At 37.6% G+C, this 24,200-nt stretch overlaps 1 protein-coding gene across 1 annotated transcript in view; it reads right to left on the bottom strand.

Moving 5' to 3' along the window:
• The window catches only part of cog6 (component of oligomeric golgi complex 6), an 85,133-nt gene that overhangs the window by 40,339 nt on the left and 20,594 nt on the right, over window positions 1-24,200 (bottom strand). Inside the window, exons 6-11 of the mRNA XM_067450157.1 lie at window positions 19,009-19,120; window positions 17,171-17,253; window positions 16,947-17,017; window positions 16,567-16,660; window positions 9,668-9,796; window positions 3,908-3,999 (exon numbers count right to left, since the gene is read on the bottom strand). Of these exons, the coding sequence (XP_067306258.1) occupies window positions 3,908-3,999; window positions 9,668-9,796; window positions 16,567-16,660; window positions 16,947-17,017; window positions 17,171-17,253; window positions 19,009-19,120 (581 nt within the window). The remainder of the gene's footprint in view (window positions 1-3,907; window positions 4,000-9,667; window positions 9,797-16,566; window positions 16,661-16,946; window positions 17,018-17,170; window positions 17,254-19,008; window positions 19,121-24,200) is intronic.

Here is a 24,200-nt window from a genome sequence, read left to right as displayed (position 1 = left end):
GATTAGCACTGCCAGTAGGAACTCTAAAATGGAGCTGGCCAACAATGATGTCATTAAAGCGAAGCATTCAACAACGGAATTTGGATTTTTCCAACCTCGTTCTTGTAAATAACGCATGGAATGCCAGTCAAAGTAGGACATTCCTGTGAACTTGCGGTAAATCCCAAAATAGAAATTCATGAATGATAAACATTCAACATTACAGTATTAGTGAAAGCTATTAATTGAAACATTTATTATGCTTTAAAAAAAATACTTTTAATTTAAGTGAACTTAAAGCAGCACTTGGCTACTTTTGCTCTCGGGGTCCCCCTACAGTTGGGAAAAAATAATGTCCTCAACTACTGTCGTAAGCTGTCATCCTACAACAGGGGATGCCATCGCGCGTGCATTTGTTGACATGACAGCCCTGATAGCCCTGAACTAGTAATGCGCGGGTCGTCTCATAACCCGCGGACCCCATATGTCTATTTAATGGTCGCGGGTGCGCGGCGTGTTGTAAAAATATATACAGTGGTGCGGGGTGGGCCAAATAACTTCATAAAAGTGGCGCCGCGGGTTGGTGCAGCACTAACCGTTACCCTGAACACTGCAGGAGTTCACATGCAGTTGTTCTTCTGGCGGCGCGTGTGAAATGTCTTCATCAGGTACAGTCAGTGGCATATGTTTCAGCATGTCATATGAATATAATTTCATGGGTTTTATTTTTTTCAAACGCCAAATAATCACGATGCTCACGTTTACAAGCCAGCGTCATTATAGTAGTCTATTGGTTACCGTTTTACAGAATCTATATGATACTTCAATTCAATGTTTGAGTGGTAGGTAATCACCGTAACAAGCAGGACAGCATCGGTCGGGCACGCCTCCTTTAGCTCACGCCGACGAGCAAACGCTGGACACATGATGATCCTCGTCCTGCCTTTAATCCCATCACTTTTTCGTTTACTCTTATTGCTTTCCTCCAACAAAACCTTTTCTTTCTTATTTGTCTGTGCTGCTTCGGACATGACTATATTATCCGACGAACAAAGCTGGGCTCGCACGTCCGAATTTAAGGAAGTGTGGGTGTTGGTGGAAGTGACGTATATGCCGTAAAGCAGTCGAATTCTGTGGCTCTTTTTGATCTCGGGTTATTACCCGAAACCCGAAGTTTAAAAATACGATTAAAAACGATACAGACCCCATCAAGCTATGGCAGACGTGTCATTCAACCTATTGTAAGTCGATTTATCATCACAAGAGTCTTGAAAATATATTATGAAGATTGAAAAGTTACCTGGTGCTGCTTTAAGACAATCTTCACATGAACCCCATATTTACCTGTCTAACAGGCACGAAATACACAGAAATTATTGTACAAAAAAATATCAAAGAGTCTGCACTGCATAAATAATTAAAGGGGGGGTGAAACACTCAGTTTCAGTCAGTGTCATGTCAATCTTGAGTACCTATAGAGTAGCATTGCATCCTGCATATCTCCGAAAAGTCTTTATTTTTTTTATAATTATATAAGAAAGATGCGCTGTTCCGAGTCTTTCCGAAAAAAGCCGAGCGGGTGGGGGCGTGTCGTGTGAGCGGAGCTAAATAATGACGTGTGCTCGCTGCTGCTATGTTGAGTCGAGTGCGTCGTAAAGCTGTCTCATGCCTAACAGCGGGAAAAAAACTTTATTCAAAATAAAAATATGGCTTTTAATCAGATACAGCCATACATCTATGATCCGGAATCAGACCCAGAGGCTGCAGTTGAACAGGAGCAGCAGCAAAAACGACTAGAGCAGGACGTCTCTATGTGGTACAAGTTATACACTAACTATATAATATGCTTAGCGGCTTGTGTTATTTACATATTTATACTTGAATTATATCGTCGTATTTTTGTCTTTGAAGGTGTACATGTGGGAAGTGCAGTTGTGCACGTGTGTTTACGCGTGGTTTGTGTAGACAGGTTAAGTTAGTGTTTACATAGATAGACACGGAATAGTAGCGCATTTGAATGAAGAAGCGTGCTTATTTAGTTCAACATATTTCCCCCCTCTTTGTGTATTGTTGTTTGGAGTGCTTTTACAATACACAAACATAAAGTTACACATATAGTGGCCAGCTAAACAAATGTACACGCACTACACATCGCATGCTCCATTGATCAATTTCTATATATAGTAATATATATAGTAACTATACGTGATCATGTTTGGGCTACTTGATGAGCATAGACACAGACATTTGAAGCAGTCTAACTCACCGCCCGCGGTTCTAACGTTGGGACTGCTCCATCCTTCAGCATTAGGCTATTGGAAAATCCGGCGTCATGCTGGGCCATGTTTATGAAACAGTCGGCACCGAAATGCAGCGAACAGATATAAACATTCGCGCAACTCAGTTGCTGATCCGGAAAAGCAAATTACATCCACTGTTGCCTTACCGCGGGGTTTTGGGGGAATCTGTGCAGGACTGTCTTGGTCTGGCAACCAAAAACGCACTTTTTGATGTCATTGTTAATTGTGCACATTACCTGTGCAGCGCAGCCTACGAGCGCTTTGATGGGCATAGCCTGTTGCTTTCGCTCTCTCCCTCTCTCTCTCTCCCTCTCTCTCTCTCACACGCTTCCGGTAGAATTGTCCGTAAGGCCCATACAAGGAAATTCCGCCCCCACTAACGTCAATGGGGACGCATGATCGCAAAAAACTTGCCGAAACTTATGACTAACCGGAAGTAGTATTTTTGACAAAGAAATACTCCCATCAAACGTCCACCTTAACTTTTGAAACTTTGTCCATGTTTAGTATGGGATTCCATGTCTTTAACAGTGTAAAAAGATCAGTATGCATGAAACAGCATTTCACCCCCCCTTTAATCTAAATATAGATTAATCCGTATTAAAGCTACACTTTTCTCTGTTCCCTTTGTTCTTTGATGAACATTAATGACTGGCAGCATTAGTGGCTGCTGTCACTAAGATCTGCAGATGGCATGCATCTATTTTTCTCACAATTCTAAGTTTTATTAAGACATTATTTAACTAATTTAAGACTGCTCTTATGAGGATACTCTACAAAAGATAATTTTGTGTTTTATTGTTTGTTTAAGAGCGAAAGAAACCTTATTCTGGTGCGCTTGTCTGTCTACACGATACTGGTACAAGTCTTTCTGTGTGTCGATTGTGTGCCGTATTCGCGTTAAAGCGCGTTCTCTGTCTTGTCGCACTTCACTTAAAATCATTTGCCTGAATGAGAGCGTGATCATATAATGTAATGCTAGCCAAAGGATGATAGAAAAAACAGATAGATAAAATCTGTATATATTAAACTGAAAAATATATATTGCATTCATTAATGCACTAATTTTGACAGCAATGGTAATAATACCTGCGTTTTGGCTTTTCCCCCGCAGTTTTCAAAGCGATTTTATGTTGTTTTTATTCAGTTTTTGCCATAACACAATAGATTCTTGTTGTCTTACTAAGGTTTGGGACATATTTTCATATCCAACCTCATCTGGAACGCAGCATAAATATATGTCAACTCTGAATTTACACAGCATTTTAAAAAGGGCAGATGTTCATATGGCATGTGTTTGGCCTATCAGCATATAAGAGCTAATTTAGTTTCTCCAAAAGGCGCTCCAATAACTAACGGTTACTTTCGCCAATAGTTATTGGAACTATAGGACCTCTGATGTGAAGGCCCCTTTTCTGTTGTTTGGAGTGGCAAACTGTCCAATGGATTTGTCCATTGAAATAAATAATTAAAAGAAATGACAAGTAATATTGAATTAAAAATGAAATTTTAAAGTAGAAAGTCTTGGAGCTTTTTCTGCATCAAAATTTTGCTGATGTGACTGAAACTTGAAGCAGCTTGAAGCAGGACTTCAGCAGCTGTACAATGCATGAAGGAACGGTGTATACCTTGAACGGTAACTTGCTTGAGCAAGGCTTCCAGGTGCTCCTTCTCTGAGGCTGTGGCTTGATGAAGCCAGGCCAACATGTCTCCAACATACCTGTTTGGTTGATTGTATGAACATACATGTATAACAACAAAGAGATACAAATCCATACAAACACAATATTACCATAACCCTGCCTATATTATACTGTATCATATTTTATATGAAAATGTCTAAGGCCTCTAAATGTTCAACATGATCAAAACGTCTGATTAATAGCTTATACTTCTTTAGCAAGTAAAAAAACTTTAATCAAAATCTGAATTTTTTTTTTAAATAAAGTAAACGAAAGAGACTGAATGAACTTAGGATTGCTTGATTATCTGTGCATCATTTTTTTTTTTTTTGTGCATTATTTTATCTTCATTACAATCATCATTAGATATCATTGTAGTTTCTCTTATTGGGGAATATAATGCAGAGGTTTGATCATAAAACTAACCATTTAGATATCTTACTCAGACATATTTTTGGGAGATATAAAGGGCCCTGTTTTAACGATCTGAGTGCATGGTCTGAAGCACATGGCGCAGATGCACTTAAGGCATGTCCGAATCCACTTTTACTAGTTTAACTATGGAAAAAATGGTCGGCGTGCCAGGCGCATGGTCCAAAATGGTTGTACCTAGTCTCTTAATGAGTCATGGGTGTGTTTTGGGCGTAACGTACAATAAACCAATCAGAGTCTCATTCCCTTTAAAAAACAGTTGCACCTAAACCATGGTGGATTCGCTATTTATATGGTGGAATTTGTGAGCAGAAAGACTGAACACTTCTCTAGAGAGGAATATTATTTTTAATTTTTTAAAAATGTTTGTGTGCTGCTGAGTAATAAATAGAGCGTGCACGTGTTGTGTACCCGCAAATAGGCTCATATTACTAACGCGCCCATTAAATAACAGGAAAAATACTGCACTATTGACATTAGACCAGGTTTTTGCAGGTCAATGGCAATGCGCCAACAATGCTCCTGAACACACCTGGTTTTCAGACCAGCATGCATTTAGACCGTGGGTGAACAGATAGGCACGAGTGCATTAGCTATTTAAACGACGTGGTGCTGGATGTGAAAATTATAATTGCGTCGGGCTGAAACTAGCAAAAAAAACACCTGGAGCGTGCATGACGGCGCATGTATGATAGGGCCCAGGGCAGTGGCGTAACTTACTAATGATGGACCCCTGGGCTGCACCCTAACCTAGCCTATGTAACACTTTAGGTTTCATTTCTATATCAGTATATCGGTTGTTTATTATTATTATTTACAAATCAAATATTAACGGCTTATTCTGTGTCACCATAATGTAGGGCCTACATCCCTTAATTGTAAAAGAAGACACTCTTTTATAATCACTAAGATTCCAAATGTGAGTTATTTAGGGGGGTTCGGGAGCATGCTTCCCCGAGAAAATTTAGATTTCTAGTATCTACATATGTGCATTTTAAGATGTTCTGAAGGCCAAAAAAGTAGATAATATTACTAGAGACTCATCAAGATGGACATGTTGACATTTTTGAGTGAGTTTGTCCGTTCAAACGCAATACTTGAAAGAGAACTCAATATTTGTGCGCTATGAGATTGCACACTTTCGGATGAGTGCGCAGAGACAGATGTTCTCATTCGCGTCTTCTGGCACTACACGCGGGTGATAATGATGGTGAAAATGACTGTCCATATTCGAACCTAAGGCAGCACTCGCGTGCATTGAACAAAGTTTATAAAGAGAGACCGTTTTGCCCACGTTTTTCTTTTATAATCGCTGGTGCTAGTGTATCGCTGAGGAGCCAGTGCGTGTATCCATCAAGAGAAACATAAACAAAGTATTATTTTCAAGTTACAACCCTATTGTTACAACCCATAGATGCGTCATCAGATGTGAGATGAACCACATCGTTAGACAAGCACGCAGGTCACGGTTTCTGTTTGCGTCATCACATTTCGGACGTATTGTTTCGGTGATGAAAGTCTTTCGGCCAAGAATGCACCGAGAATGCACATGGTCCATTTTCGGCCGAATATTTGATGCATTCCTAATTGAAATAATGAATAATAATAATAATAATAATAATAATAATAATACATTATATTATGGGCTATTATTTAAACATAAATATGAAACTAAATAGGCTACGGTTTCTTTAACCCTCTGGCTGAAGAACGCACTGGCGAGTTCTGATGTTTTTTCCCCCTCACGAGTCATGACGGTGGATATAACTCGCAATACTCAGTAATTTTTGGCCATACAGATAAATGTGAGACATAATTATAAACTATTAATTGTCTACTTTTATTTGTGTACACTTACATAACCACAAAACTTCGTGCTTTAGGTAAAATAAATAAAAAAGGTGCGCTTTTTATCTGCGAGAATCTGAAACTCGGTGAATACATGACATAAACATGAAACATACGTCTAAAGAAAGCTTGAAATCGCTAGATTTAAATCAAATAATTCACGTTTTATAGTGAATTGTGGAGCTCACTGGCATAGAGCGGAATATCTAGCGGAGCATCACGCAACTGTGCTCTGCTCACATGCTCTGTTGAAAAAGGTGGTCAGTATCCTAAGCGTGACGGTAGAGCGCGACAGCCGTGTGATTTTCAAATCAGAAACCAGTGCTTTTCATTTGAAATGTGAGTGTCACAATATTCTGCGGAGTCACTTTGTCGCCAGGGGCCCGTTTGCAATGTGAGCATGGGCCCGTGTGCGCTGTGGGCCCCCCTCGCGCACGGGCCCCAGTGCGGCTGCACTGCCTGCACTGTCTGTAGTTACGTCCCTGGCCCAGGGTGATAAACTAAATGTATATTTTACCTAAGCAGTCTAATATGCATTATACTTACTTTTTTCCCATATAAATATTAGCAACTACACCAAATTACACATTTTGCACAGTTTGGTCCTCTAGATAAAAATTTCGCAATAAAAAAAGAATAAACTATCAGCAAAAAGGTACAGTAACTGTCACTGGGGCAGTACCCTTTCACATGGTAGGCTTCTGTACCATATTTACACCTAAATGGTACATATTAGCACCTTTTAAAAGGCTGCCGGCCCAGTGACAACATTTGAAACTTTTTTTTGAGAGTGTATGAACTTCATATTCTCCAATATCATACTATACGAATCATAAAAAACTGATGTGTCATATATCATACTTAACAAACAAAAAAACTGTTTTCTTACGAAAAAAACAAACAAACAAAAAAGTCAGTTGTTCAACCGATTCATTCTCACGGCTCATTCATTCTGGATTGTAGCAAGTGATTGTCTCTCATTTAATAATTTATTCATTCAAAAAAAGCTGATTTATTCAGGAATAAAACAACTGTGTTGCTATGAGACGCACAACGGTTCTGTAGTATTCTCTTAAAACTATTTTCGTTGGCGAATTAGAGTAAAAAAAGACAACACTGACAACATTGTGCCTAAAATGTAATTCACAATAACTTTTTGGTTTATTGAACGGTTGTATAAAAATCAAATGTCACAGTTGAAATAGTGCTCACAACAGTTATCATGAATTTTGTGCTCATTCTAACTGCATTCTACTGAGCTGCATACCACAGTATGGACTTTCAAGGCGTGGTTTTTTTATTTTTTTTAAGTGAGTTGCATACTCGATAATGTCAGCTCACACATCAACTTCTTTTTTCAACCATGCTGCGTCTTCAAAAGATGCATAGGTTAAACACATCTATCTAGCATGTTTACATAGAAAAACAACGGGAAAGCAGCACAGTGGAATGCAAAAACGCTTTCTATATGACCGGCCCCTTACAGGTTTAGAATGAAATGAGGGTGAGTAAATGATAGGCCTGTCACGATAACAAATTTTGCTGGACGATAAATTGGCCAAGAAATTATTGCGATAAACGGTAATATTGTCGTTCTGAGACCATTTTCATCTAAAATAATGATAATGGCATAATGCAGGTACACCTTTTCAAAGATCAATAAACTTTCATTTCTAAAGACTATTTAACACTTAAAAATGGAAAACATGGAAACCACAATAAATGAACACAACAACCAAAAACAATAAAAGCATGGACTCTCAGTCTGTTTTAAAAAAAAGCATTTAAATAAGTCCCAAAAACAATAAATAAAATGGATGAAAACTGCATGGATGATTGTGTTTTAGGTGCATATAAGGAGCGGCACGGTTCACAAAACCCACGGTTCGGTTCGTATCACGGTTTTAGGGTCACGGTTTTCCGTTCTGTACGGTTCTTGTTGTTTTTTTTCTTTTAATCCAGAAATGTACTTCAGCATATGCTATATTAATTATCCACAATTTAGGATACAGTATTACAAAAAAATTCTTACATCATAGCCTAATCATGCATAAACTGAACTTGACCATCTCTGAGGAAAGAGATATTTTGATACAGCAAGAGAGAAGACATTGATGACATGCTTTTCATTTATCTGGCAAAAATGGAGAATGTGTATTGCTATCTCTACAAGAACTTATGTGCCTTTTTAGCACCCAAAGATTGAACTGAGGAATTAACTTGCGTTTATCAAACTTCAGTGTAGCTTTAAGCCTCGTTTATACACGATGCGTCCGCTCGAGCGCGAGGGTGCACGCGGCAAAAAGGACGCCGACGGGGAGTGCGCGAGACCCCATTTTGCTTGGCGTTGAGCACGTCAAATTTCGTAACTTCCCGTGCGGCTCCGCAACCAAAGAGCCATGAGTTCAAGACGAATCTGCTGGCCGAGAATGACGTCTCATCACGCCGCACCCGGTCTGCGCGTCGAGTATAAACACTTCCCGAAACGGACGAGGCGTGCGCAGTCAACGAGAGAGACGAGGAAAGCATGCACATGGCAAATATCGCGTCCGGAAAAATTAGAGATAATTTTTTTTATCGTGCGATTAATTGATTTATCGACTATCGCGACAGGCCTAGTAAATGATACTGAAAAAGTTAATTTTCATTTGTGAGTGAACTATTCCTTTAATACATTGTTTTAGGGGGGCTGGTTCAAATTTCTAACCCTTACGATGAGCAACTGCAATAGTGATAATGGCCTTATCAAACGAAAACAGCCTGCACAGGTAGGACCTGGATGACTAGATGATTAACTACTTGAAGCGTTTCTTCTAGATTTGTAGTTACATCTAGTTAAGTTATAGATTTCCTGAGATTTGAGGCTATCACACAGTCAGCTATCATTACATCGGCTCCATATCCTTTAACACGGGACAGCAGGGGGAAGTGCTGTTCTGAGAACCACTGCTTCCCACTTTTATCGACGTTCTGTCAAGAACCTCATGTTCTCTCCTCAATTCCTGACGGGAGGGGGGAGGAAGGCGTTCGAAAGCTTAATGGGGTGCCGGCCTGGAGCACGTGCGGCGATCCATAGATCTCAACAGCCCGACCTTTCTCTGAACCTGCACTAAGTAATTCTATGAACAAGGAAGCACTTCCCTGAAAGAATCAGGTTGGGTTTAATGTGCTTAGATGCTGAATTGGATTTGCAGCTTCGGGATACATAGCACATAGAGGAGAACGGCGGCTCTCCATGTGAGGACGTTAATCAGTGATGGAGAGGCTTTTAGTGGCTAACAACAGTGTGACCCTCAAAATGACCCCCAATTATAGCCGGTTTGAAGTGATTATTTTTAGCGCGCAGAAGAGAAAATGTCATCCATTGTGTTTCCATAAGCTTTTGAATGGAATGATTGCAATGAGTGCACTTGTCGTGGCCTGTACCTCATCGGATCGTGAGAGTGCATCTCTATGGGTCTCGGGGTGCCACCCGGGCCTCCACGGGTCAGAGCGTCAATAAAGCCTCGGACCACAGCAGAACGCCGCGCCGTTCCAAACTCGTCCAGTGTGTACCTGGAAAAGTAGAACAAAGAAAGACAATTAGATATGAATTCAAGTAGTCATGGTTTGGCTGGTTAGCATGGCACAGCAGGCAAAGAGGGCCATTTCAAATTAGCTGTTTTTTCGTGTTTGTTTTTTAAACATCATTTTCCTTTTAAACATATATATTGTGAATATTTACATTTTCCTTTAATGTAGAGTCAATGCTTTATTAGCAGTGGCCGATTGTTTTTTAGAGGCCTGTTAAAAGCCCAACGTCACCGCTCAGGAGAGTTGCTTGTGAAGGGTCTGGAAAAGTTGCCATCAAACAACATCGTCATTATGATTTTTTGTTTCGTGGCTCCTTAGTAATCAGACACATGGTATTGTTTTTATGCTGAGAATTTCTATATACGATGATGAAACTCTAGCGAGGAATCCCATTCACAAAATAAAGGATATTAATGCATGGAACAGTAAGCATGAAATTATAAAGATTTAAATAATTGTCTTTTATCCTGTCGTTGTACTAACATCCAGTAATATTTATTAAAATATTATCTGAAACATATTTAGCTAGTTAACTTTTAAAGTACAGTTAAATGTATAAAAATAAAGCAAAATATTTCATATAAGAACCAAACAGAATTGTAGAGTGTTTAAAAGGGGGAGGGGGCAGTGACAAGGAGAAGTGCTGTAAAGATCCAATAGAAATTATTTTGTAAAAAGGTGATAAATGTTCAACCATTTTATAAAATATTTAACTTACAACTCTATGTGATCATTGTTTTAACATCATACCTTTGAAAATTAAGGAAGTCAATTGAAAAAAAAGAGATCTCCTGATATTAGATAATGCTGTAATAGGTAATAATGTAAAACTCGCTTTTTATGTAAAACTTTTTTCCCAATTTTTTTTTAGAAGGCAGGGGGCATAGTGGATCCTAGCATTTTTGACTCCAACTATCCATTATATCCATCTGCCCATGGCGTTTTAATATTATATTAGTTAACAGTTACTTAACTATCCTAGGTCTAGAAATCAATTTTAAAATTTAAATTAATTTATGCAGGTTTTACTGGTTCCCTTATTTCAATAATTTTTTTGTCATCTTGAGGTACATATTAAAAATATGTTGTTTGTACATCTGTAGTATAAACAAGATTAAATGCCCGGGCCACAAAACAAAACAGACACTGCGAGACCTTCAGAACAGTCACAGAAATCAGCAAAAGAAAAATACTTTAGGTTAGAAAGACCCAGGGTCACACACACAGACAAAAACAATGGAGTGCCCCGTTCGCCGTTAGGAAATGTGTCCATGTTTTGATCTACGGGCTGAGAACAGCCCTGTGCAGACTAAACAGTAGCGACCACAGCGGCCAGAGAAAAAGGGAGGAGAGGAGGGATGGAGAAGTTTGGCACGGATTCCAGGAACTCTGGGGGCCCTGTCCTCTCGCTCTTTCTCCTTTGGCCTTGGACTCTCATAGATAAAATCACTGCGGGTTGGGGGTGGTGGTGGTGGGGGGTATGATAAAAGAGAAGGGGATACAGACATAAAGAGCGAGAGAACAAGAAAACATAAAAGAGTGTGAGAAAAAAACTAAACACGGAATGACAAGGAAATGTGCACGTCCACGTGTTTAACTGCATGGCGCTACTGCGGCACCTTGGGAAACTGTATGGTCTATAAAAAAGATAAACTGAAGTTTTAGGAAAGATGGAAACACAAACAATGTGAGAGTATCTGAACATTTCACCACTTTTGAGAAACGCTGGGGATGTTTTCCCAGATTGGCTGTACCAAAAGTAACAATGAAGAAATTAAATAAGATAAAATTCCAACTGAACAAGTTTGCAGAAATGTGACATATTTACACTGTCTAAAAAAAAGGTTTCCCATGACAATAAACAAATGTGGCTCCACAATTAATCAAAATAGTGATATATCTTTTCAAATAACAATTCACATAATTGACACTCACATTTGCACTATTTCCAATATTTTGGGGACAGAATTTTACAGTTTCAAACGCTTTCAAATTTCTGCTGCACTTAAGGTTCCTAAGAGCACAGTGGCCTCCATAATCCTTAAATGGAAGATATTTGGGACGACCAGAACCCTTCTTAGAGCTGGCCGTCCGGCCAAACTGAGCTATCGGGGGAGAAGAGCCTTGGTGAGAGAGGTAAAGAAGAACCCAAAGATCACTGTGGCTGAGCTCCAGAGATGCAGTCGGGGGATGGGAGAAAGTTGTAGAAAGTCAACCATCACTGCAGCCCTCCACCAGTCAGGGCTTTATGGCAGAGTGGCCCGACGGAAGCCTCTCCTCAGTGTAAGACACATGAAAGTTTGCTAAAAAAAACACCTGAAGGACTCCAAGATGATGAGAAATAAGATTCTCTGGTCTTATGAGACTGATATAGAACTTTTTGGCCTTAATTCTAAGCGGTGTGTGGAGAAACATATCACCTGTCCAATACAGTCCCAACAGCAGCATCATGCTGTGGGGGTGTTTTTCAGCTGCAGGGACAAGATGACTGGTTGCAATCGAGGGAAAGACGAATGCGGCCAAGTACAGGGATATCCTGGACGAAAACCTTCTCCAGAGTGCTCAAGACCTCAGACTGGGCCGAAGGTTCACCTTCCAACAAGACAATGACCCTAAGCACACAGCTAAAATAACGAAGGAGTGGCTTCACAACAACTCTGTGACTGTTCTTGAATGGCCCAGCCAGAGCCCTGACTTAAACCCAATTGAGCATCTCTGGAGAGACCTGAAAATGGCTGTCCATCAACGTTTGCCAACAAACCTGACAGAACTGGAGAGGATCTGGAGGAGGAATGGCAGAGGATCCCCAAACCCGGGTGTGAAAACATCTTTCCCCAAAAGACTCATGGCTGTATTACATCAAAAGGGTGCTTCTACTAAATACTGAGCAAAGGGTCTGAATACTTAGGACCATGTGAAATTTCAGTTTTTCTTTTTTAATAAATCTGCAAAAATTTCAACAATTCTGTGTTTTTCCTGTCAAATAGGGTGCTGTGTGTACATTACTGATCAAAAAAAAGATCTTAAATGATTTTAGCAAAAGGATGCAATATAACAGAGTGAAAAAATGAAGGAGGTCTAAATACTTTCCGTACCCACTGTATAAATCATATACAAGCTGTTTGTGATTGTAATTTGTTTTTATATGCTAATGATTCTGCTCTTTTGGTTTCAGATAAGGGGAGTAGTAGAATACAGAATAAATTAAATAAGGAAATTGGGTGTCTGAAAATAAACTTCTATTATAGATGAATAAAACTAAACCTATACTCTTTGTCGAATTCAAAGTAGCTGAATTGCTAGTCAAGTCGGCGACTGTGTAATAACAAATAGAACTTCCGTTAATTATGTAGGTTGTGTTTTTTGACTAAAATTTGAGTGGTACAAAAATGGCCATGTAAGTTTTAGGCAGGGTAAATGCTAAAATTCAGAAAAGAAGAGAAGAGTACCTCATCTGAAACTAAAAATAGTATGATCATTAGCACTAACAAATGAGAAGGAACCTCATTGGTTCCTTCAGAAGCTCAAATGTGTTAAAATCAAACGTGCTACCTCAAACGTGAAGCTCATTGGTTCTTGCAGAAGCTCAAACGTGCTGCATTACACAAGAATGAACCTCATTGGTCCTGGCAGAAGCTCAAACGTGCTGCATTACACAAGAATGAACCTCATTGGTCCTGGCAGAAGCTCAAACGTGCTGCATTACACAAGAATGAACCTCATTGGTCCTGGCAGAAGCTCAAACGTGCTGCATTACACAAGAATGAACCTCATTGGTCCTGGCAGAAGCTCAAACGTGCTGCATTACACAAGAATGAACCTCATTGGTCCTGGCAGAAGCTCAAACGTGCTGCATTACACAAGAATGAACCTCATTGGTCCTGGCAGAAGCTCAAACGTGCTGCATTACACAAGAATGAACCTCATTGGTCCTGGCAGAAGCTCAAACGTGCTGCATTACACAAGAATGAACCTCATTGGTCCTGGCAGAAGCTCAAACGTGCTGCATTACACAAGAATGAACCTCATTGGTCCTGGCAGAAGCTCAAACGTGCTGCATTACACAAGAATGAACCTCATTGGTCCTGGCAGAAGCTCAAACGTGCTGCATTACACAAGAATGATCCTCATCGGTTCTTGAAGGTCCAGCAAGCATGCTGGTGCTCTTGTTAAACATATCTGATGTTTGCGTTCATGAATGTTTATATTTCATCCAATCTGTTTATCATAAGGCGATTGAGTCTCTTCAGAAAACATGGACTAATCCGCTCAATTCATATGAATTCGTTTAACTAGAACTAGAACAAAGTGGTAAGTACAAGAACAAAGTCAAGTAGCTGTCAAAGGAGAGACAGAAATCTCTCAGATTTGATTTATTTAAAAAGATTTTCATTTTAGTTTCGAAGATGAACGAAAGTCTTATAGATTTAACATGAGGGTAACTAATGACAGAATTTAAATTTTTGGGTGAACTATCCCTTTAACTTTATTGTGTTATCCTGGTTAAATGACTCAAACTCATCCGTGTTTATTTGGACAATAAATCATTAAAATATTAATTAAACGCATGCAGAACAGCAAAAAAATAGTCGGAAATAATCACTCCACTTCTACACCACTCTAACCTGTATGTAGGTACAGAAAAAATAAGCACCATGTACACATTGCTAACGTAGTATGTGTGACACAGGTAGAAAGAGTGAACCCAAGTATGAACACCCTTAAAAGTAACTATTTCCCATTAGCAGTCTATGAGTAGATGTCTCGGCAGTAGCAATACAAGACATTTTCATATGAAATGCCATTTTATAACATATTACAGTACTTGTTTTTATAAAGAGATACATATATATATATATATATATATATATATATATATATATATATATATATATATATATATATATATATATATATATATATATATATATATATATATATAATTATTATTATTATTTTTTTTTTTTTCAAATCAAATGAAATTAAAGTAAAACACTTACTAAAAAAAGGTTAGATATTTTGTGTTTACCCGCCTGCCACTTGACCGTTAACTGATATGAGAGAACCGTGAACATGCGAATATGTAGATATGTAGATAAATCTCAATGGTGCTATAAGTAAATATTTAAGTCAATGGGGTTTGGCTGACAATTATTTGGAACCAAAAAATCTTTCAACACAAAAAGTGCCAAAATGATGTCAAAGTATTTTTGCTGGTTGTCATGGTGTTATGAGATATTGCTAGGGTGTTCTGGGTGGTTGCTTACTGACCCAAGTCAAAAAAGAATCACACCCATAAGTCGTTATATGTGATTTTCAGGTCTCTAGATATGGCTGATGGTCTGATAACCTTTTCTATACACAATATGAGGTATTCGTTTTCATAGCACAAACTGATGATGTTTAGCACTTACGGTAAGGTTTTTCTCAAATGACTAGCCCCACGTATGAGTAATAGTAAGTGTATGAATAATATCTACAACCTGTGTGGCCTTCACCAAAAATATGTAATGTAATTTCAACTGAATTCAAAATATACCAAAGAAAGTTTATTTACACTCTAGAAATATGTCATTTTTCTAGCTGCGTTCATTCATGCAAACCAAGATGCTGTTGTATTGATATGGCTCATTAACTCAAACACACTAATCAATCTTGACAGTTGTTTTCTTTTACGGATGTCTGAACATTGATAATGTACTGACAGTTGGAGGAAGGTACAGTCAACACAGGAAACCGCTTCCATAAGGATGTGAGAGACTGACACCTTGTGTTACATTATGGAACTACAGCCTGGTTCCCAGTTGTGCACATGTATAGGGAGCAGTCCCTCATTGACAAGACACTCTTCTCCATAGTTTGGCAAAAACATCACTTTTACTTGCCACAAAATTCTTAAAAAATAAAAATTAGACAAATAACAAACATAACAAATGTGCGAGTTTATGCTGGAGACTCTGGAAGTCTTTTTTAAAAGAAAAGAACACCCTTTACATTAAGAACACATTCAATTGATCAGAATGGACAAATTCTACATTAAAATTAAATTTTAAATAAATGCAGTTGTTTTGAACTTGTGAATCTGTTCATCAAAGAATCCTGAATTTTTTTAATCAAATTATAACAAAATAAATGTTTCTTGAAAATCATCATATTAGAATGATTTGTGAAGGATTGTGTGACACTTCAAAAATTACATGTTCAAACTAAAATAGTTATTTTAAATTGTAATAACATTTCACACAGTATTTGGCACTGTTTTTGCAGTATTTTTGATCAAATAAATGCAACTAAATAAATGGTAAGCAGAAAAAAATGTGTGTTCAAACTCTTGAATAGAATTCACCACAAAAAAAAAAACATGACAAATTTGAAATATATACGATTAAAAAAAAGCTATATAATTCATGTTATTTTTTTGTATTTTTTTAAAATTTCATTTTATTTAATGTAATTTTTGTGGCTTGACAGGGCAATGTCACTGAGTTGGTCTCTCAAACAATTTAAGAAAACAACCTTATACCTTCATCTTTTATCCATTTCCACATATTATATCGCTTCAAATTAATATTAGTAAAGTTGTGACTCGCCTCTAAGCTTGCTGGCTTGACCCATGGCTTTGAACTTTTTTTTTTTTTTTTTTAATTAACATGTAACACCACTGCTGGAAAAAAAGGATTTGCATTGTTGTGCTCTACAGGCACTCTAGATGTCTATGCTAAAGTGCGTGTGTGAGAGACAGAAGAACTCACTTATAAAGAACAGGCCGATCCTGGAGAGCCTCCACAGCCTGACTCAACACGGGAGGAATATCACATGTTTCCTGAGTCAACCCTCTGCACTCATCTAGACACCAAAGACAGACAAAGACACATCTATGAGGCCTCCAATTACACTAAGCCACGTAAAAACACTTTATTTATATTACGTAACTAAAATATTTTACTAAATGACATCATGAATGTAAAACAATTTAAGGAGAGGAGAGGCACAAATCGTTCTATATGCTATGAGTCAATTTTCTGTTCCAAATTCTCTGGCAGTAGCAGCTGTGCTTATATTCCAGAAACTCCTCTCTCGCCTCTGCTGTGTGTGTGTGTGTGTGTGTGTGTGGTCCAGCGCACACACTCACTCTGAGCCCAGCGATAGAGCTGCTCATATGCCGTCTCCTGTAACACAGCCATCTGCTCCATGATCTCCAGCCTGCAGTTAAAGCACAGATCACTGAACATTTACATTTACATGTATTTAAAAAAAAAAAAAAAAAAAAAACCCTTCATTTTTAAAGTTTTGTTGTTGATGTATATTTTGATAAAAGTACATTTTCTAAGTCGATTTTATTCTGCTTTCTCTCACCCTGCTGTTTGCTGGTTGGTCCTCAGGAGGACCTTCACGTCTTCGTGGATGTTCTTCACACGGTTCAGCGCTCCGAAGAAGTCCTGCACAGTAAACAGAGTTCACTCAACTATTACAGCGGATTCTGCCAACATTTATTTTTCAATTAGTGTTTTATCTGAGAAGATCATGTAACATTCTAGTTGATAAAATTTGGAAGATTGGGTTTGATAAATGTTTGTAGACTTCTCCAACTTCTAAGAAACTATGGCTGTCTGTTCTGCATGCTTTTTTGTTGTTTTTTTTTTAAATTGGATGTTAAATTTTTTTTTTTACATTCATTAGATTTATTATTATAATTATTACATTTATAATCAGTTTTGGGGAAAAAAATATACTTTTAAAAGTAATTGTTACAATATTGCATTAGTCCCTAAAAAAGGAACTAATTCTGCTACTTAGTCACTTTTTATGGAAAGTTATGTTACTTTTTCTCACCTAAATACAAAGTGATTTTTTTTAAAACTAAAAACAAATAAATTCATGAAAAAACAAACAAAAGGTCCTTTCACATCAAAAGTGAACTAAATAAGCCTCAGGTTGAAGGAGTCGCAAACTTGCTCCTGTCCAGTAGAGGGCGCAGTTCAAACTAACTTTTCAGCTGGATCACAGCAGTATAGGACACAGGAGAAGAAAATGAAATGCTCTTACTTGAGCAAAAAAAAAATGTAATGGAAATGGGATGTTTGTCTAAAGTAATTTTGTTTATTCATAAGGTTGAATAGGATCGTCAAAGGTCAGCAGCAAAGACGTAATTGTTGCATGTTTGAGGGATATTCTAAGTTTGCTTGTTTTTATAGAGTGTGTATATTGTGTATATTTTTATAGAGCACGTGACGTCACTGTCAGCTGCATTGACTGCGGTTACGCCCACTGAGTGGCAAAAAGACTGGGTGGCAGTATTGGTTTTTATCGCGAATGCCGTGAAAAATACACAAAACACATCTAAAATGGGAACGAGCTTTGAGATTGACTGCACAAATAGATTTGACACGAAATCTGAGGTATATTCTACAGCCTGCCGAAAGCTACAGAAAAGAGAAACAAATGGATCGCTGCAATTCACAAAAACAACTGGACTCGAGGCAACGCAACATGACTTACAGTTAACATTTTGTGTCAATATGTTAAATTATGAGGTAAAATCGTACCCTATATGTTGTTGTATTGTTATTGTTTTGACAACTCATCAATTAATATGTACAACCTTATATTCGGCATAATTGTTTTTTTTTAAAGAGACACAGACAAAAATTAAACAAGTTTTAGGGCTGGACGATATGACAATATATACAACACTGATATAAGTGATCACCTGGATTTAGACCAACCTATATTGTATTTATATAGTGTTCACAGGCAAAGTTGCTTTATGTATTTTCTCGGCGTCAAAATCAGACACATATACATGTCAGGAAACACTGGCTGATTCATTGATCACTAGATCTTTGGAAAGCTGGTAAATCCTATTAAATCCAGTCAGTCACTCAGTTCTCTCAACATGAGGATTTAAAAAAAAAAAAAAAAAGTAACTTCGATATTCTGTATGCATTACTAGTTACTTGAAAAAAGTAATACAATTAAGTGACTCGAAGAAAAGAAGGCAATATGTATTATTTATTTTATTTTACAGGTAAATTATTATTTATGCAATCAGGGATTTTTTTAATCTTAAATGTCACAAAAGCTCTTTATTTCTGCCTACCTCTTTGCACTGCAACAGAAAAAAGACTTTGTGGTATTTGGCATATTTGTTTTTTGGGGGTTATTTTTCCTGTAAAGATACTACATGAGGTCACCTCTGTGATGGGACCATCTCGTGCGGAGCGTAATGTTCCCATCTCAGCCGAAGACAGCTGGAACTTTGACAGGAATGCCTGAGCCACCTGAGCTCGAACCTCCAACCGATGACTAAAGAGAAAAGGAAATGCCAGAATCATATAAGTAGTCGATCATATAAGAAGAGAGAGATTTAAGATATTTACATTTATTTCACATTGATGACCTTAGAAAATCCTTTCAAATGCAAATTCCCTGAGAAAACACTAGATGGCAGTCACACTCTTGTCAAAAACACATTTATACTTAGGCTGTGAAACAAACATACCAGTAGTCTGTCATCCCTTTATTTGAAAGAAAAGAGCACTGTAAGAGCAAGTGCAAAAAAATAGCCTTGGGGAAAAGGGCTTGGGGCGACATTATTAGAACAAGAACATCTATAAAGTATGACATCAGAACAAAAGCGGTCATGACAACCGCTGTCCTCAGAGAGCCACTCACTGCTGATTCAGCCTTCTTTCATTTCTTCGCTTTCCTCTCACCAATAAAGCCTACCAGCACTCAGACCATGCATTTATTTTGAGGAAACCATCTATTGTCTACAGTCATGGTAAAGCGACACTATAGTTACATAATTAGGTGTAATAACATAAACCTAACCATTAACATATATGAAAAAGAGTTTGACATTTTATAATAAAGTCTTTCATGCCATATACTATTTCTTTTGACCTCCTGAGATAGCTATTTTCTGAACCTTAAAGGGGGAAGGGGGGTCTAATGCTATATCATGTATTCTGACTCATTTACACTGTTCCTACCTTTATTAGAGAGAAGAATATGTTCAGGCCGCTCCCTCCGAAGCTTTGAATATTTAGTATTGATTACTACCGAAGCTTTGAAGCTCAAAAAATGGTATTAGGACCAGCCCTAGATATTACACAGCACATGAAAACTGTCCCCAGCATGCTCTCTGCGCAGCAGGTTGTCACGTTGGTTATTGACGGAAGTTAGTAATATCATTGAATCATTGTTAGTAAAACCCATCGAACGGCAGCAAAGTTATTATGCAGGATTGAGAGTATAGTGCCTAACCATATCAGTATAGAAAATTGCACCTTTTCCATCGGTCTTGGTACACTAAGTGTACTAAGATGTGTATTTGTGTATAGATGTGTAACTATACACATCACAGCATGTAAATAGGAAAATGTTGGTGTTATTTTGTCTTTTATTGAGCAGTAGGCTAGATGGAGCCGTTTACCTCCAGTCTTTGTGCTAAGCTAGGCTAGCGGTGTGTGTGTCAGACAGTGTTATGTATATAGACAGTGAGATGAGAATGGTATGTGTGGACTTATCTAACTCTGGGGGACACGGGGAATATGCTAAAGTCCCAAAAAGTCAACGTGTTCATTTAAAGATACTCTCAAGCCATCCTGGGTCTATATGACTTTCTTCTTTTGAAATGATATTATAAAATATCCTGATGCTTCCAAGCTTTATAACGGGAGAAGGTGGTCTGGTGGCAAGATATTTAACTTTATAAAGTTTTAAATATTGCTTTTTTCTTACACAACCTCATCACTTCGCTTTATTAGCCCCTGGAGCCGTGTGGAATACGTTTATGAGGGATGGATCCACTTTTTTGAGCTTCAATGGACCCCGTCACTGCCATTATAAAGCTTGGAAGCATCAGGATATTTATTCATATAACTCAGATTGTGTTCATTGGAAAGAAGAAAGTCACACCTAGGATGGCTTGAGGGTGAGTAAATCATGGAGGAATTTTCATTTTAAAGTGAACGAATCCTTTAACTCTCCCCATGGCTACGTGCTTGTAACAGTGTTTAACATGCCGAAGGAAACATGTAAGCTTTCAGGGGATGTGTCTAGTCGTGTGGACTTGCTTTGGAATCATATTTCATGTTTCCGGTATCAAAGAAATATTTGGCATTTGCTTTAGGCCAGGGGAAAGATATCCGACCTGGAAAATTTGAACAATGAGAACATGTCAAAGATGTATTAAATGGCAGTAATTCCCCGCCACCCAAGGTTTAACTCTGCTGGGTGTGCGTGTGTGTGTGTGTGTGTGTGTGTGTGTGTCTGTGAGGGACATCGTAAATGTCAGAGAAGATGTAAATTATAACTCAAAGACATAGAGACAAGCATGCTGGAAAGAAAAGTGGAATTTTAGGCATTTGACATAATGGAACAGTTCACCGCTTTTTAATTTATTATAATATTTCTATTAAGCTTTACTTTTATGTCAGTTTTAGTACTTCTTCATTCATTCTGGTACTTAAGACTGGTTCCCAAGACAATATTTCTATTTTTTTTTTAAATGTATTATGTTTAAGTTATTATCTACTATTTATATTTTATTGTATTTCAGATTTATTTAAATGAATGGAAATTAAGCCAGCTCTTTTCAGATCCAATTCACAAACCAGCACAGCATACAGTCTACTGTTGCAGAACTGCAGGACGTGCTCGATAATAAAAAGAGTTTTTAAAACTCCATGAAGCCAAGAAAGTGGTACTGTTCCCCAAGCGGCTTTCTGTGTGTGCTCTCAGAGATGGAGAGGAACACGGATAAGCAAAGTGAACTTATAGCTTTGGGTTCGCGCCTAGACGTTTATATACACACACAGAAACATGTAAAAATGCCCGGCTTGGTGAGAATTCGCTTAAACTGAGTTATGTCTTAAGTGTATATAAACAGTTTGTGTATCAGTATATTGGATCCATGGATTCAGTCTTAAAGGTGCCCTCGAATAAGTTGAAACAATATTTTAAATTGTTCTCTGTATGATCTGTGGCTTATTTAAGGGCAAACTTGATACGGTTTTACAGGTCCATTTACAACCCTAGAAATTGTCCCTAGAATGAAATGGTCAGTTTTTGCCTAATTTGGAAGGGTCATGAATAATAATGTTTCTGGTCTGCTCTGACTGGCTGTTTCACTGCACGGCTCATTTCAGTAGACAGTGACAGCACACACATCTCTACTGTCCAGCATGACAACCGAGAGATAATGCATCCAACCTTATATGTTTGGGCCTGTTTCTGATGAAGATGCAGATTCAGGAACAACCAATTGTTTTGAGATTGAAAATAGGCACTTCTGAGTGGTGAGTTTAGTCTTTATTTTCAGTAAGAACCTGCAAAACGTAACTAATAACTGCAGCCTCAACATTAACTAGCATATCATTAGCATTAATGCCTGCGTAGATAGCTCGAATGAGGCATATATGTAAATATATCTATGATCACGTTGGGATTTTGACCCTCTTCGACGGAAATTAAAGGCGCTGGAAATACTAGGAGATTTGTCTGATATGAGGTAAAAAAATATATATACTGTATATATATATTTATTCGGATTCGTGTGTCTTATATCTATCTATCTATATATATATATATATATATATATATATATATATATATATATATATATATATATATATATACACACACACACGACCAATGTCTCAGAAGTGGGATGAGAATGGTGAAAAATATAACAGCACAAACAACTTCAGTCTACCGCAGCTCATGGACAGATAACAGTCAGCGGTGCATTTCATCTGTAAGGATTTGCAATATAGATCATTTTTAAAGCTTCACAGTGATAATAGGAAAATAATGCAACAGTTTGTTTTGGCTTTACAGCAGCTCAAGAAGGAAATAATATCATTGTCCAGCTTAAGTAACTTCAGCATTGATTCATTCCGGTTGTAAAAATCATTAGTTATTCATTTAGTTCATTTATCTCTACAGCAGGCTCTGGAGACAACACTAATGTCATCATTGAGCTCAGTTCAGTTCGCATACAAAGGTGTCAATAATAGATCAGTCAGATCAATAATATTGTTGAATATTAAGCATACTTAATATTTTAGCACACTATTTCAGTTTTATGAATATTTATTTAATGCACTTTATTTTTATGATTTTTGTCTACATTTTGTCCACAATCTATATTTTTAGTTGTAAGTGTTCACTGTTCAGTGCCACCGTGCCATGCAAATACCTTTTGGAATGGACGTTTTTATTTGTCTGCAGAGTTATCAATGTAATGTCATACCGCAAGTTGTACTTTCAACTTTTTTTATAAAAAAAAAGTTATTGCAATATAAATCGTACTATGTATCGTATCACAATATATTGTGATATGTATCGTAATGTGAGGCCCTTGCCACAGCCCTATCGACCAGTCGGTAATCAGCATCAAAAATCCTGATCAGGGCACCCTTATTTATGTTTTATGGCACTAAACTTTTATTACTGCATTAAAAACTATGACTAGTACATTCTTTAAAACTTTTTTTTTTCTTGACAAAAAAAAAAAAAAAAAAAAGTTCATATGAGTGAACAATGACAATTTTCATTTCTGAGGGAACTAATCCTAGAAAACCATTATAAAACCGCACTACTTTCACTGGAGTGTAACTGTAAAAATTTGACTAACAGATCTGCAGATGGTAGGTTTTGTGCATTTATGCTCAGATGAGCATGGGTGACTTCACATCAGACACCAAACTGTGATGGAGTGCGTTTCGTCAATCATTCTCTGGATCTCCTCATAAACTATTAATGAGAACTACAGGACCTCAGAAAAAATGAAAGTGCACTGAAAAAAAAAGTGTTTTTATACAGAAAAGAAATTGTTAGACCATGACACGTTTTCACTTTGAGTCGAGCAAAAGTCAAGAAATATATAAAAAGCACAAAGTCACAGATGAATACTTAAGCGCTGTCTGTAAAGCTCAGGGCATGTAACCGCACAGTTCTTTCAAGACTCGCAGTCACGAGGCATGAACATTTTCTGCACAATTATTCTCTACAGCAGTGTTTCCCAACCTTTTTCAGTCATGGCACCCTTTGAAATACGTTATGCTGGGGTGGGGGTTCGGTGGGGGTCTCATGGTTCGGTTTGTATCACGGTTTCAATATGATTCGATAGGCTATTTGCTATGTTCAGGGGAAAAAAGTACTACTGTCAAATAAAAATACAGAAAATAAGAACAAAAAACATTAGATACAAGCAACAGCACAAATAAATACTATCACGTAAAGATACTAATAAAATAAACAACGCTTTTCAGGTTTTGCAGGTAGGTCTAACATCAAAATGTAAAATAACTGCATATTTAACTGTTTAAATGAAAGATTAATCCTTACTAAACTTACAAAAGCTATTTAATCAAGA

Source organism: Pseudorasbora parva, chromosome 8 (genome assembly GCF_024679245.1).
Source record: "Pseudorasbora parva isolate DD20220531a chromosome 8, ASM2467924v1, whole genome shotgun sequence".
NCBI lineage: Eukaryota > Metazoa > Chordata > Actinopteri > Cypriniformes > Gobionidae > Pseudorasbora > Pseudorasbora parva.
This window is presented reverse-complemented; position numbering and strand designations above follow the sequence as displayed.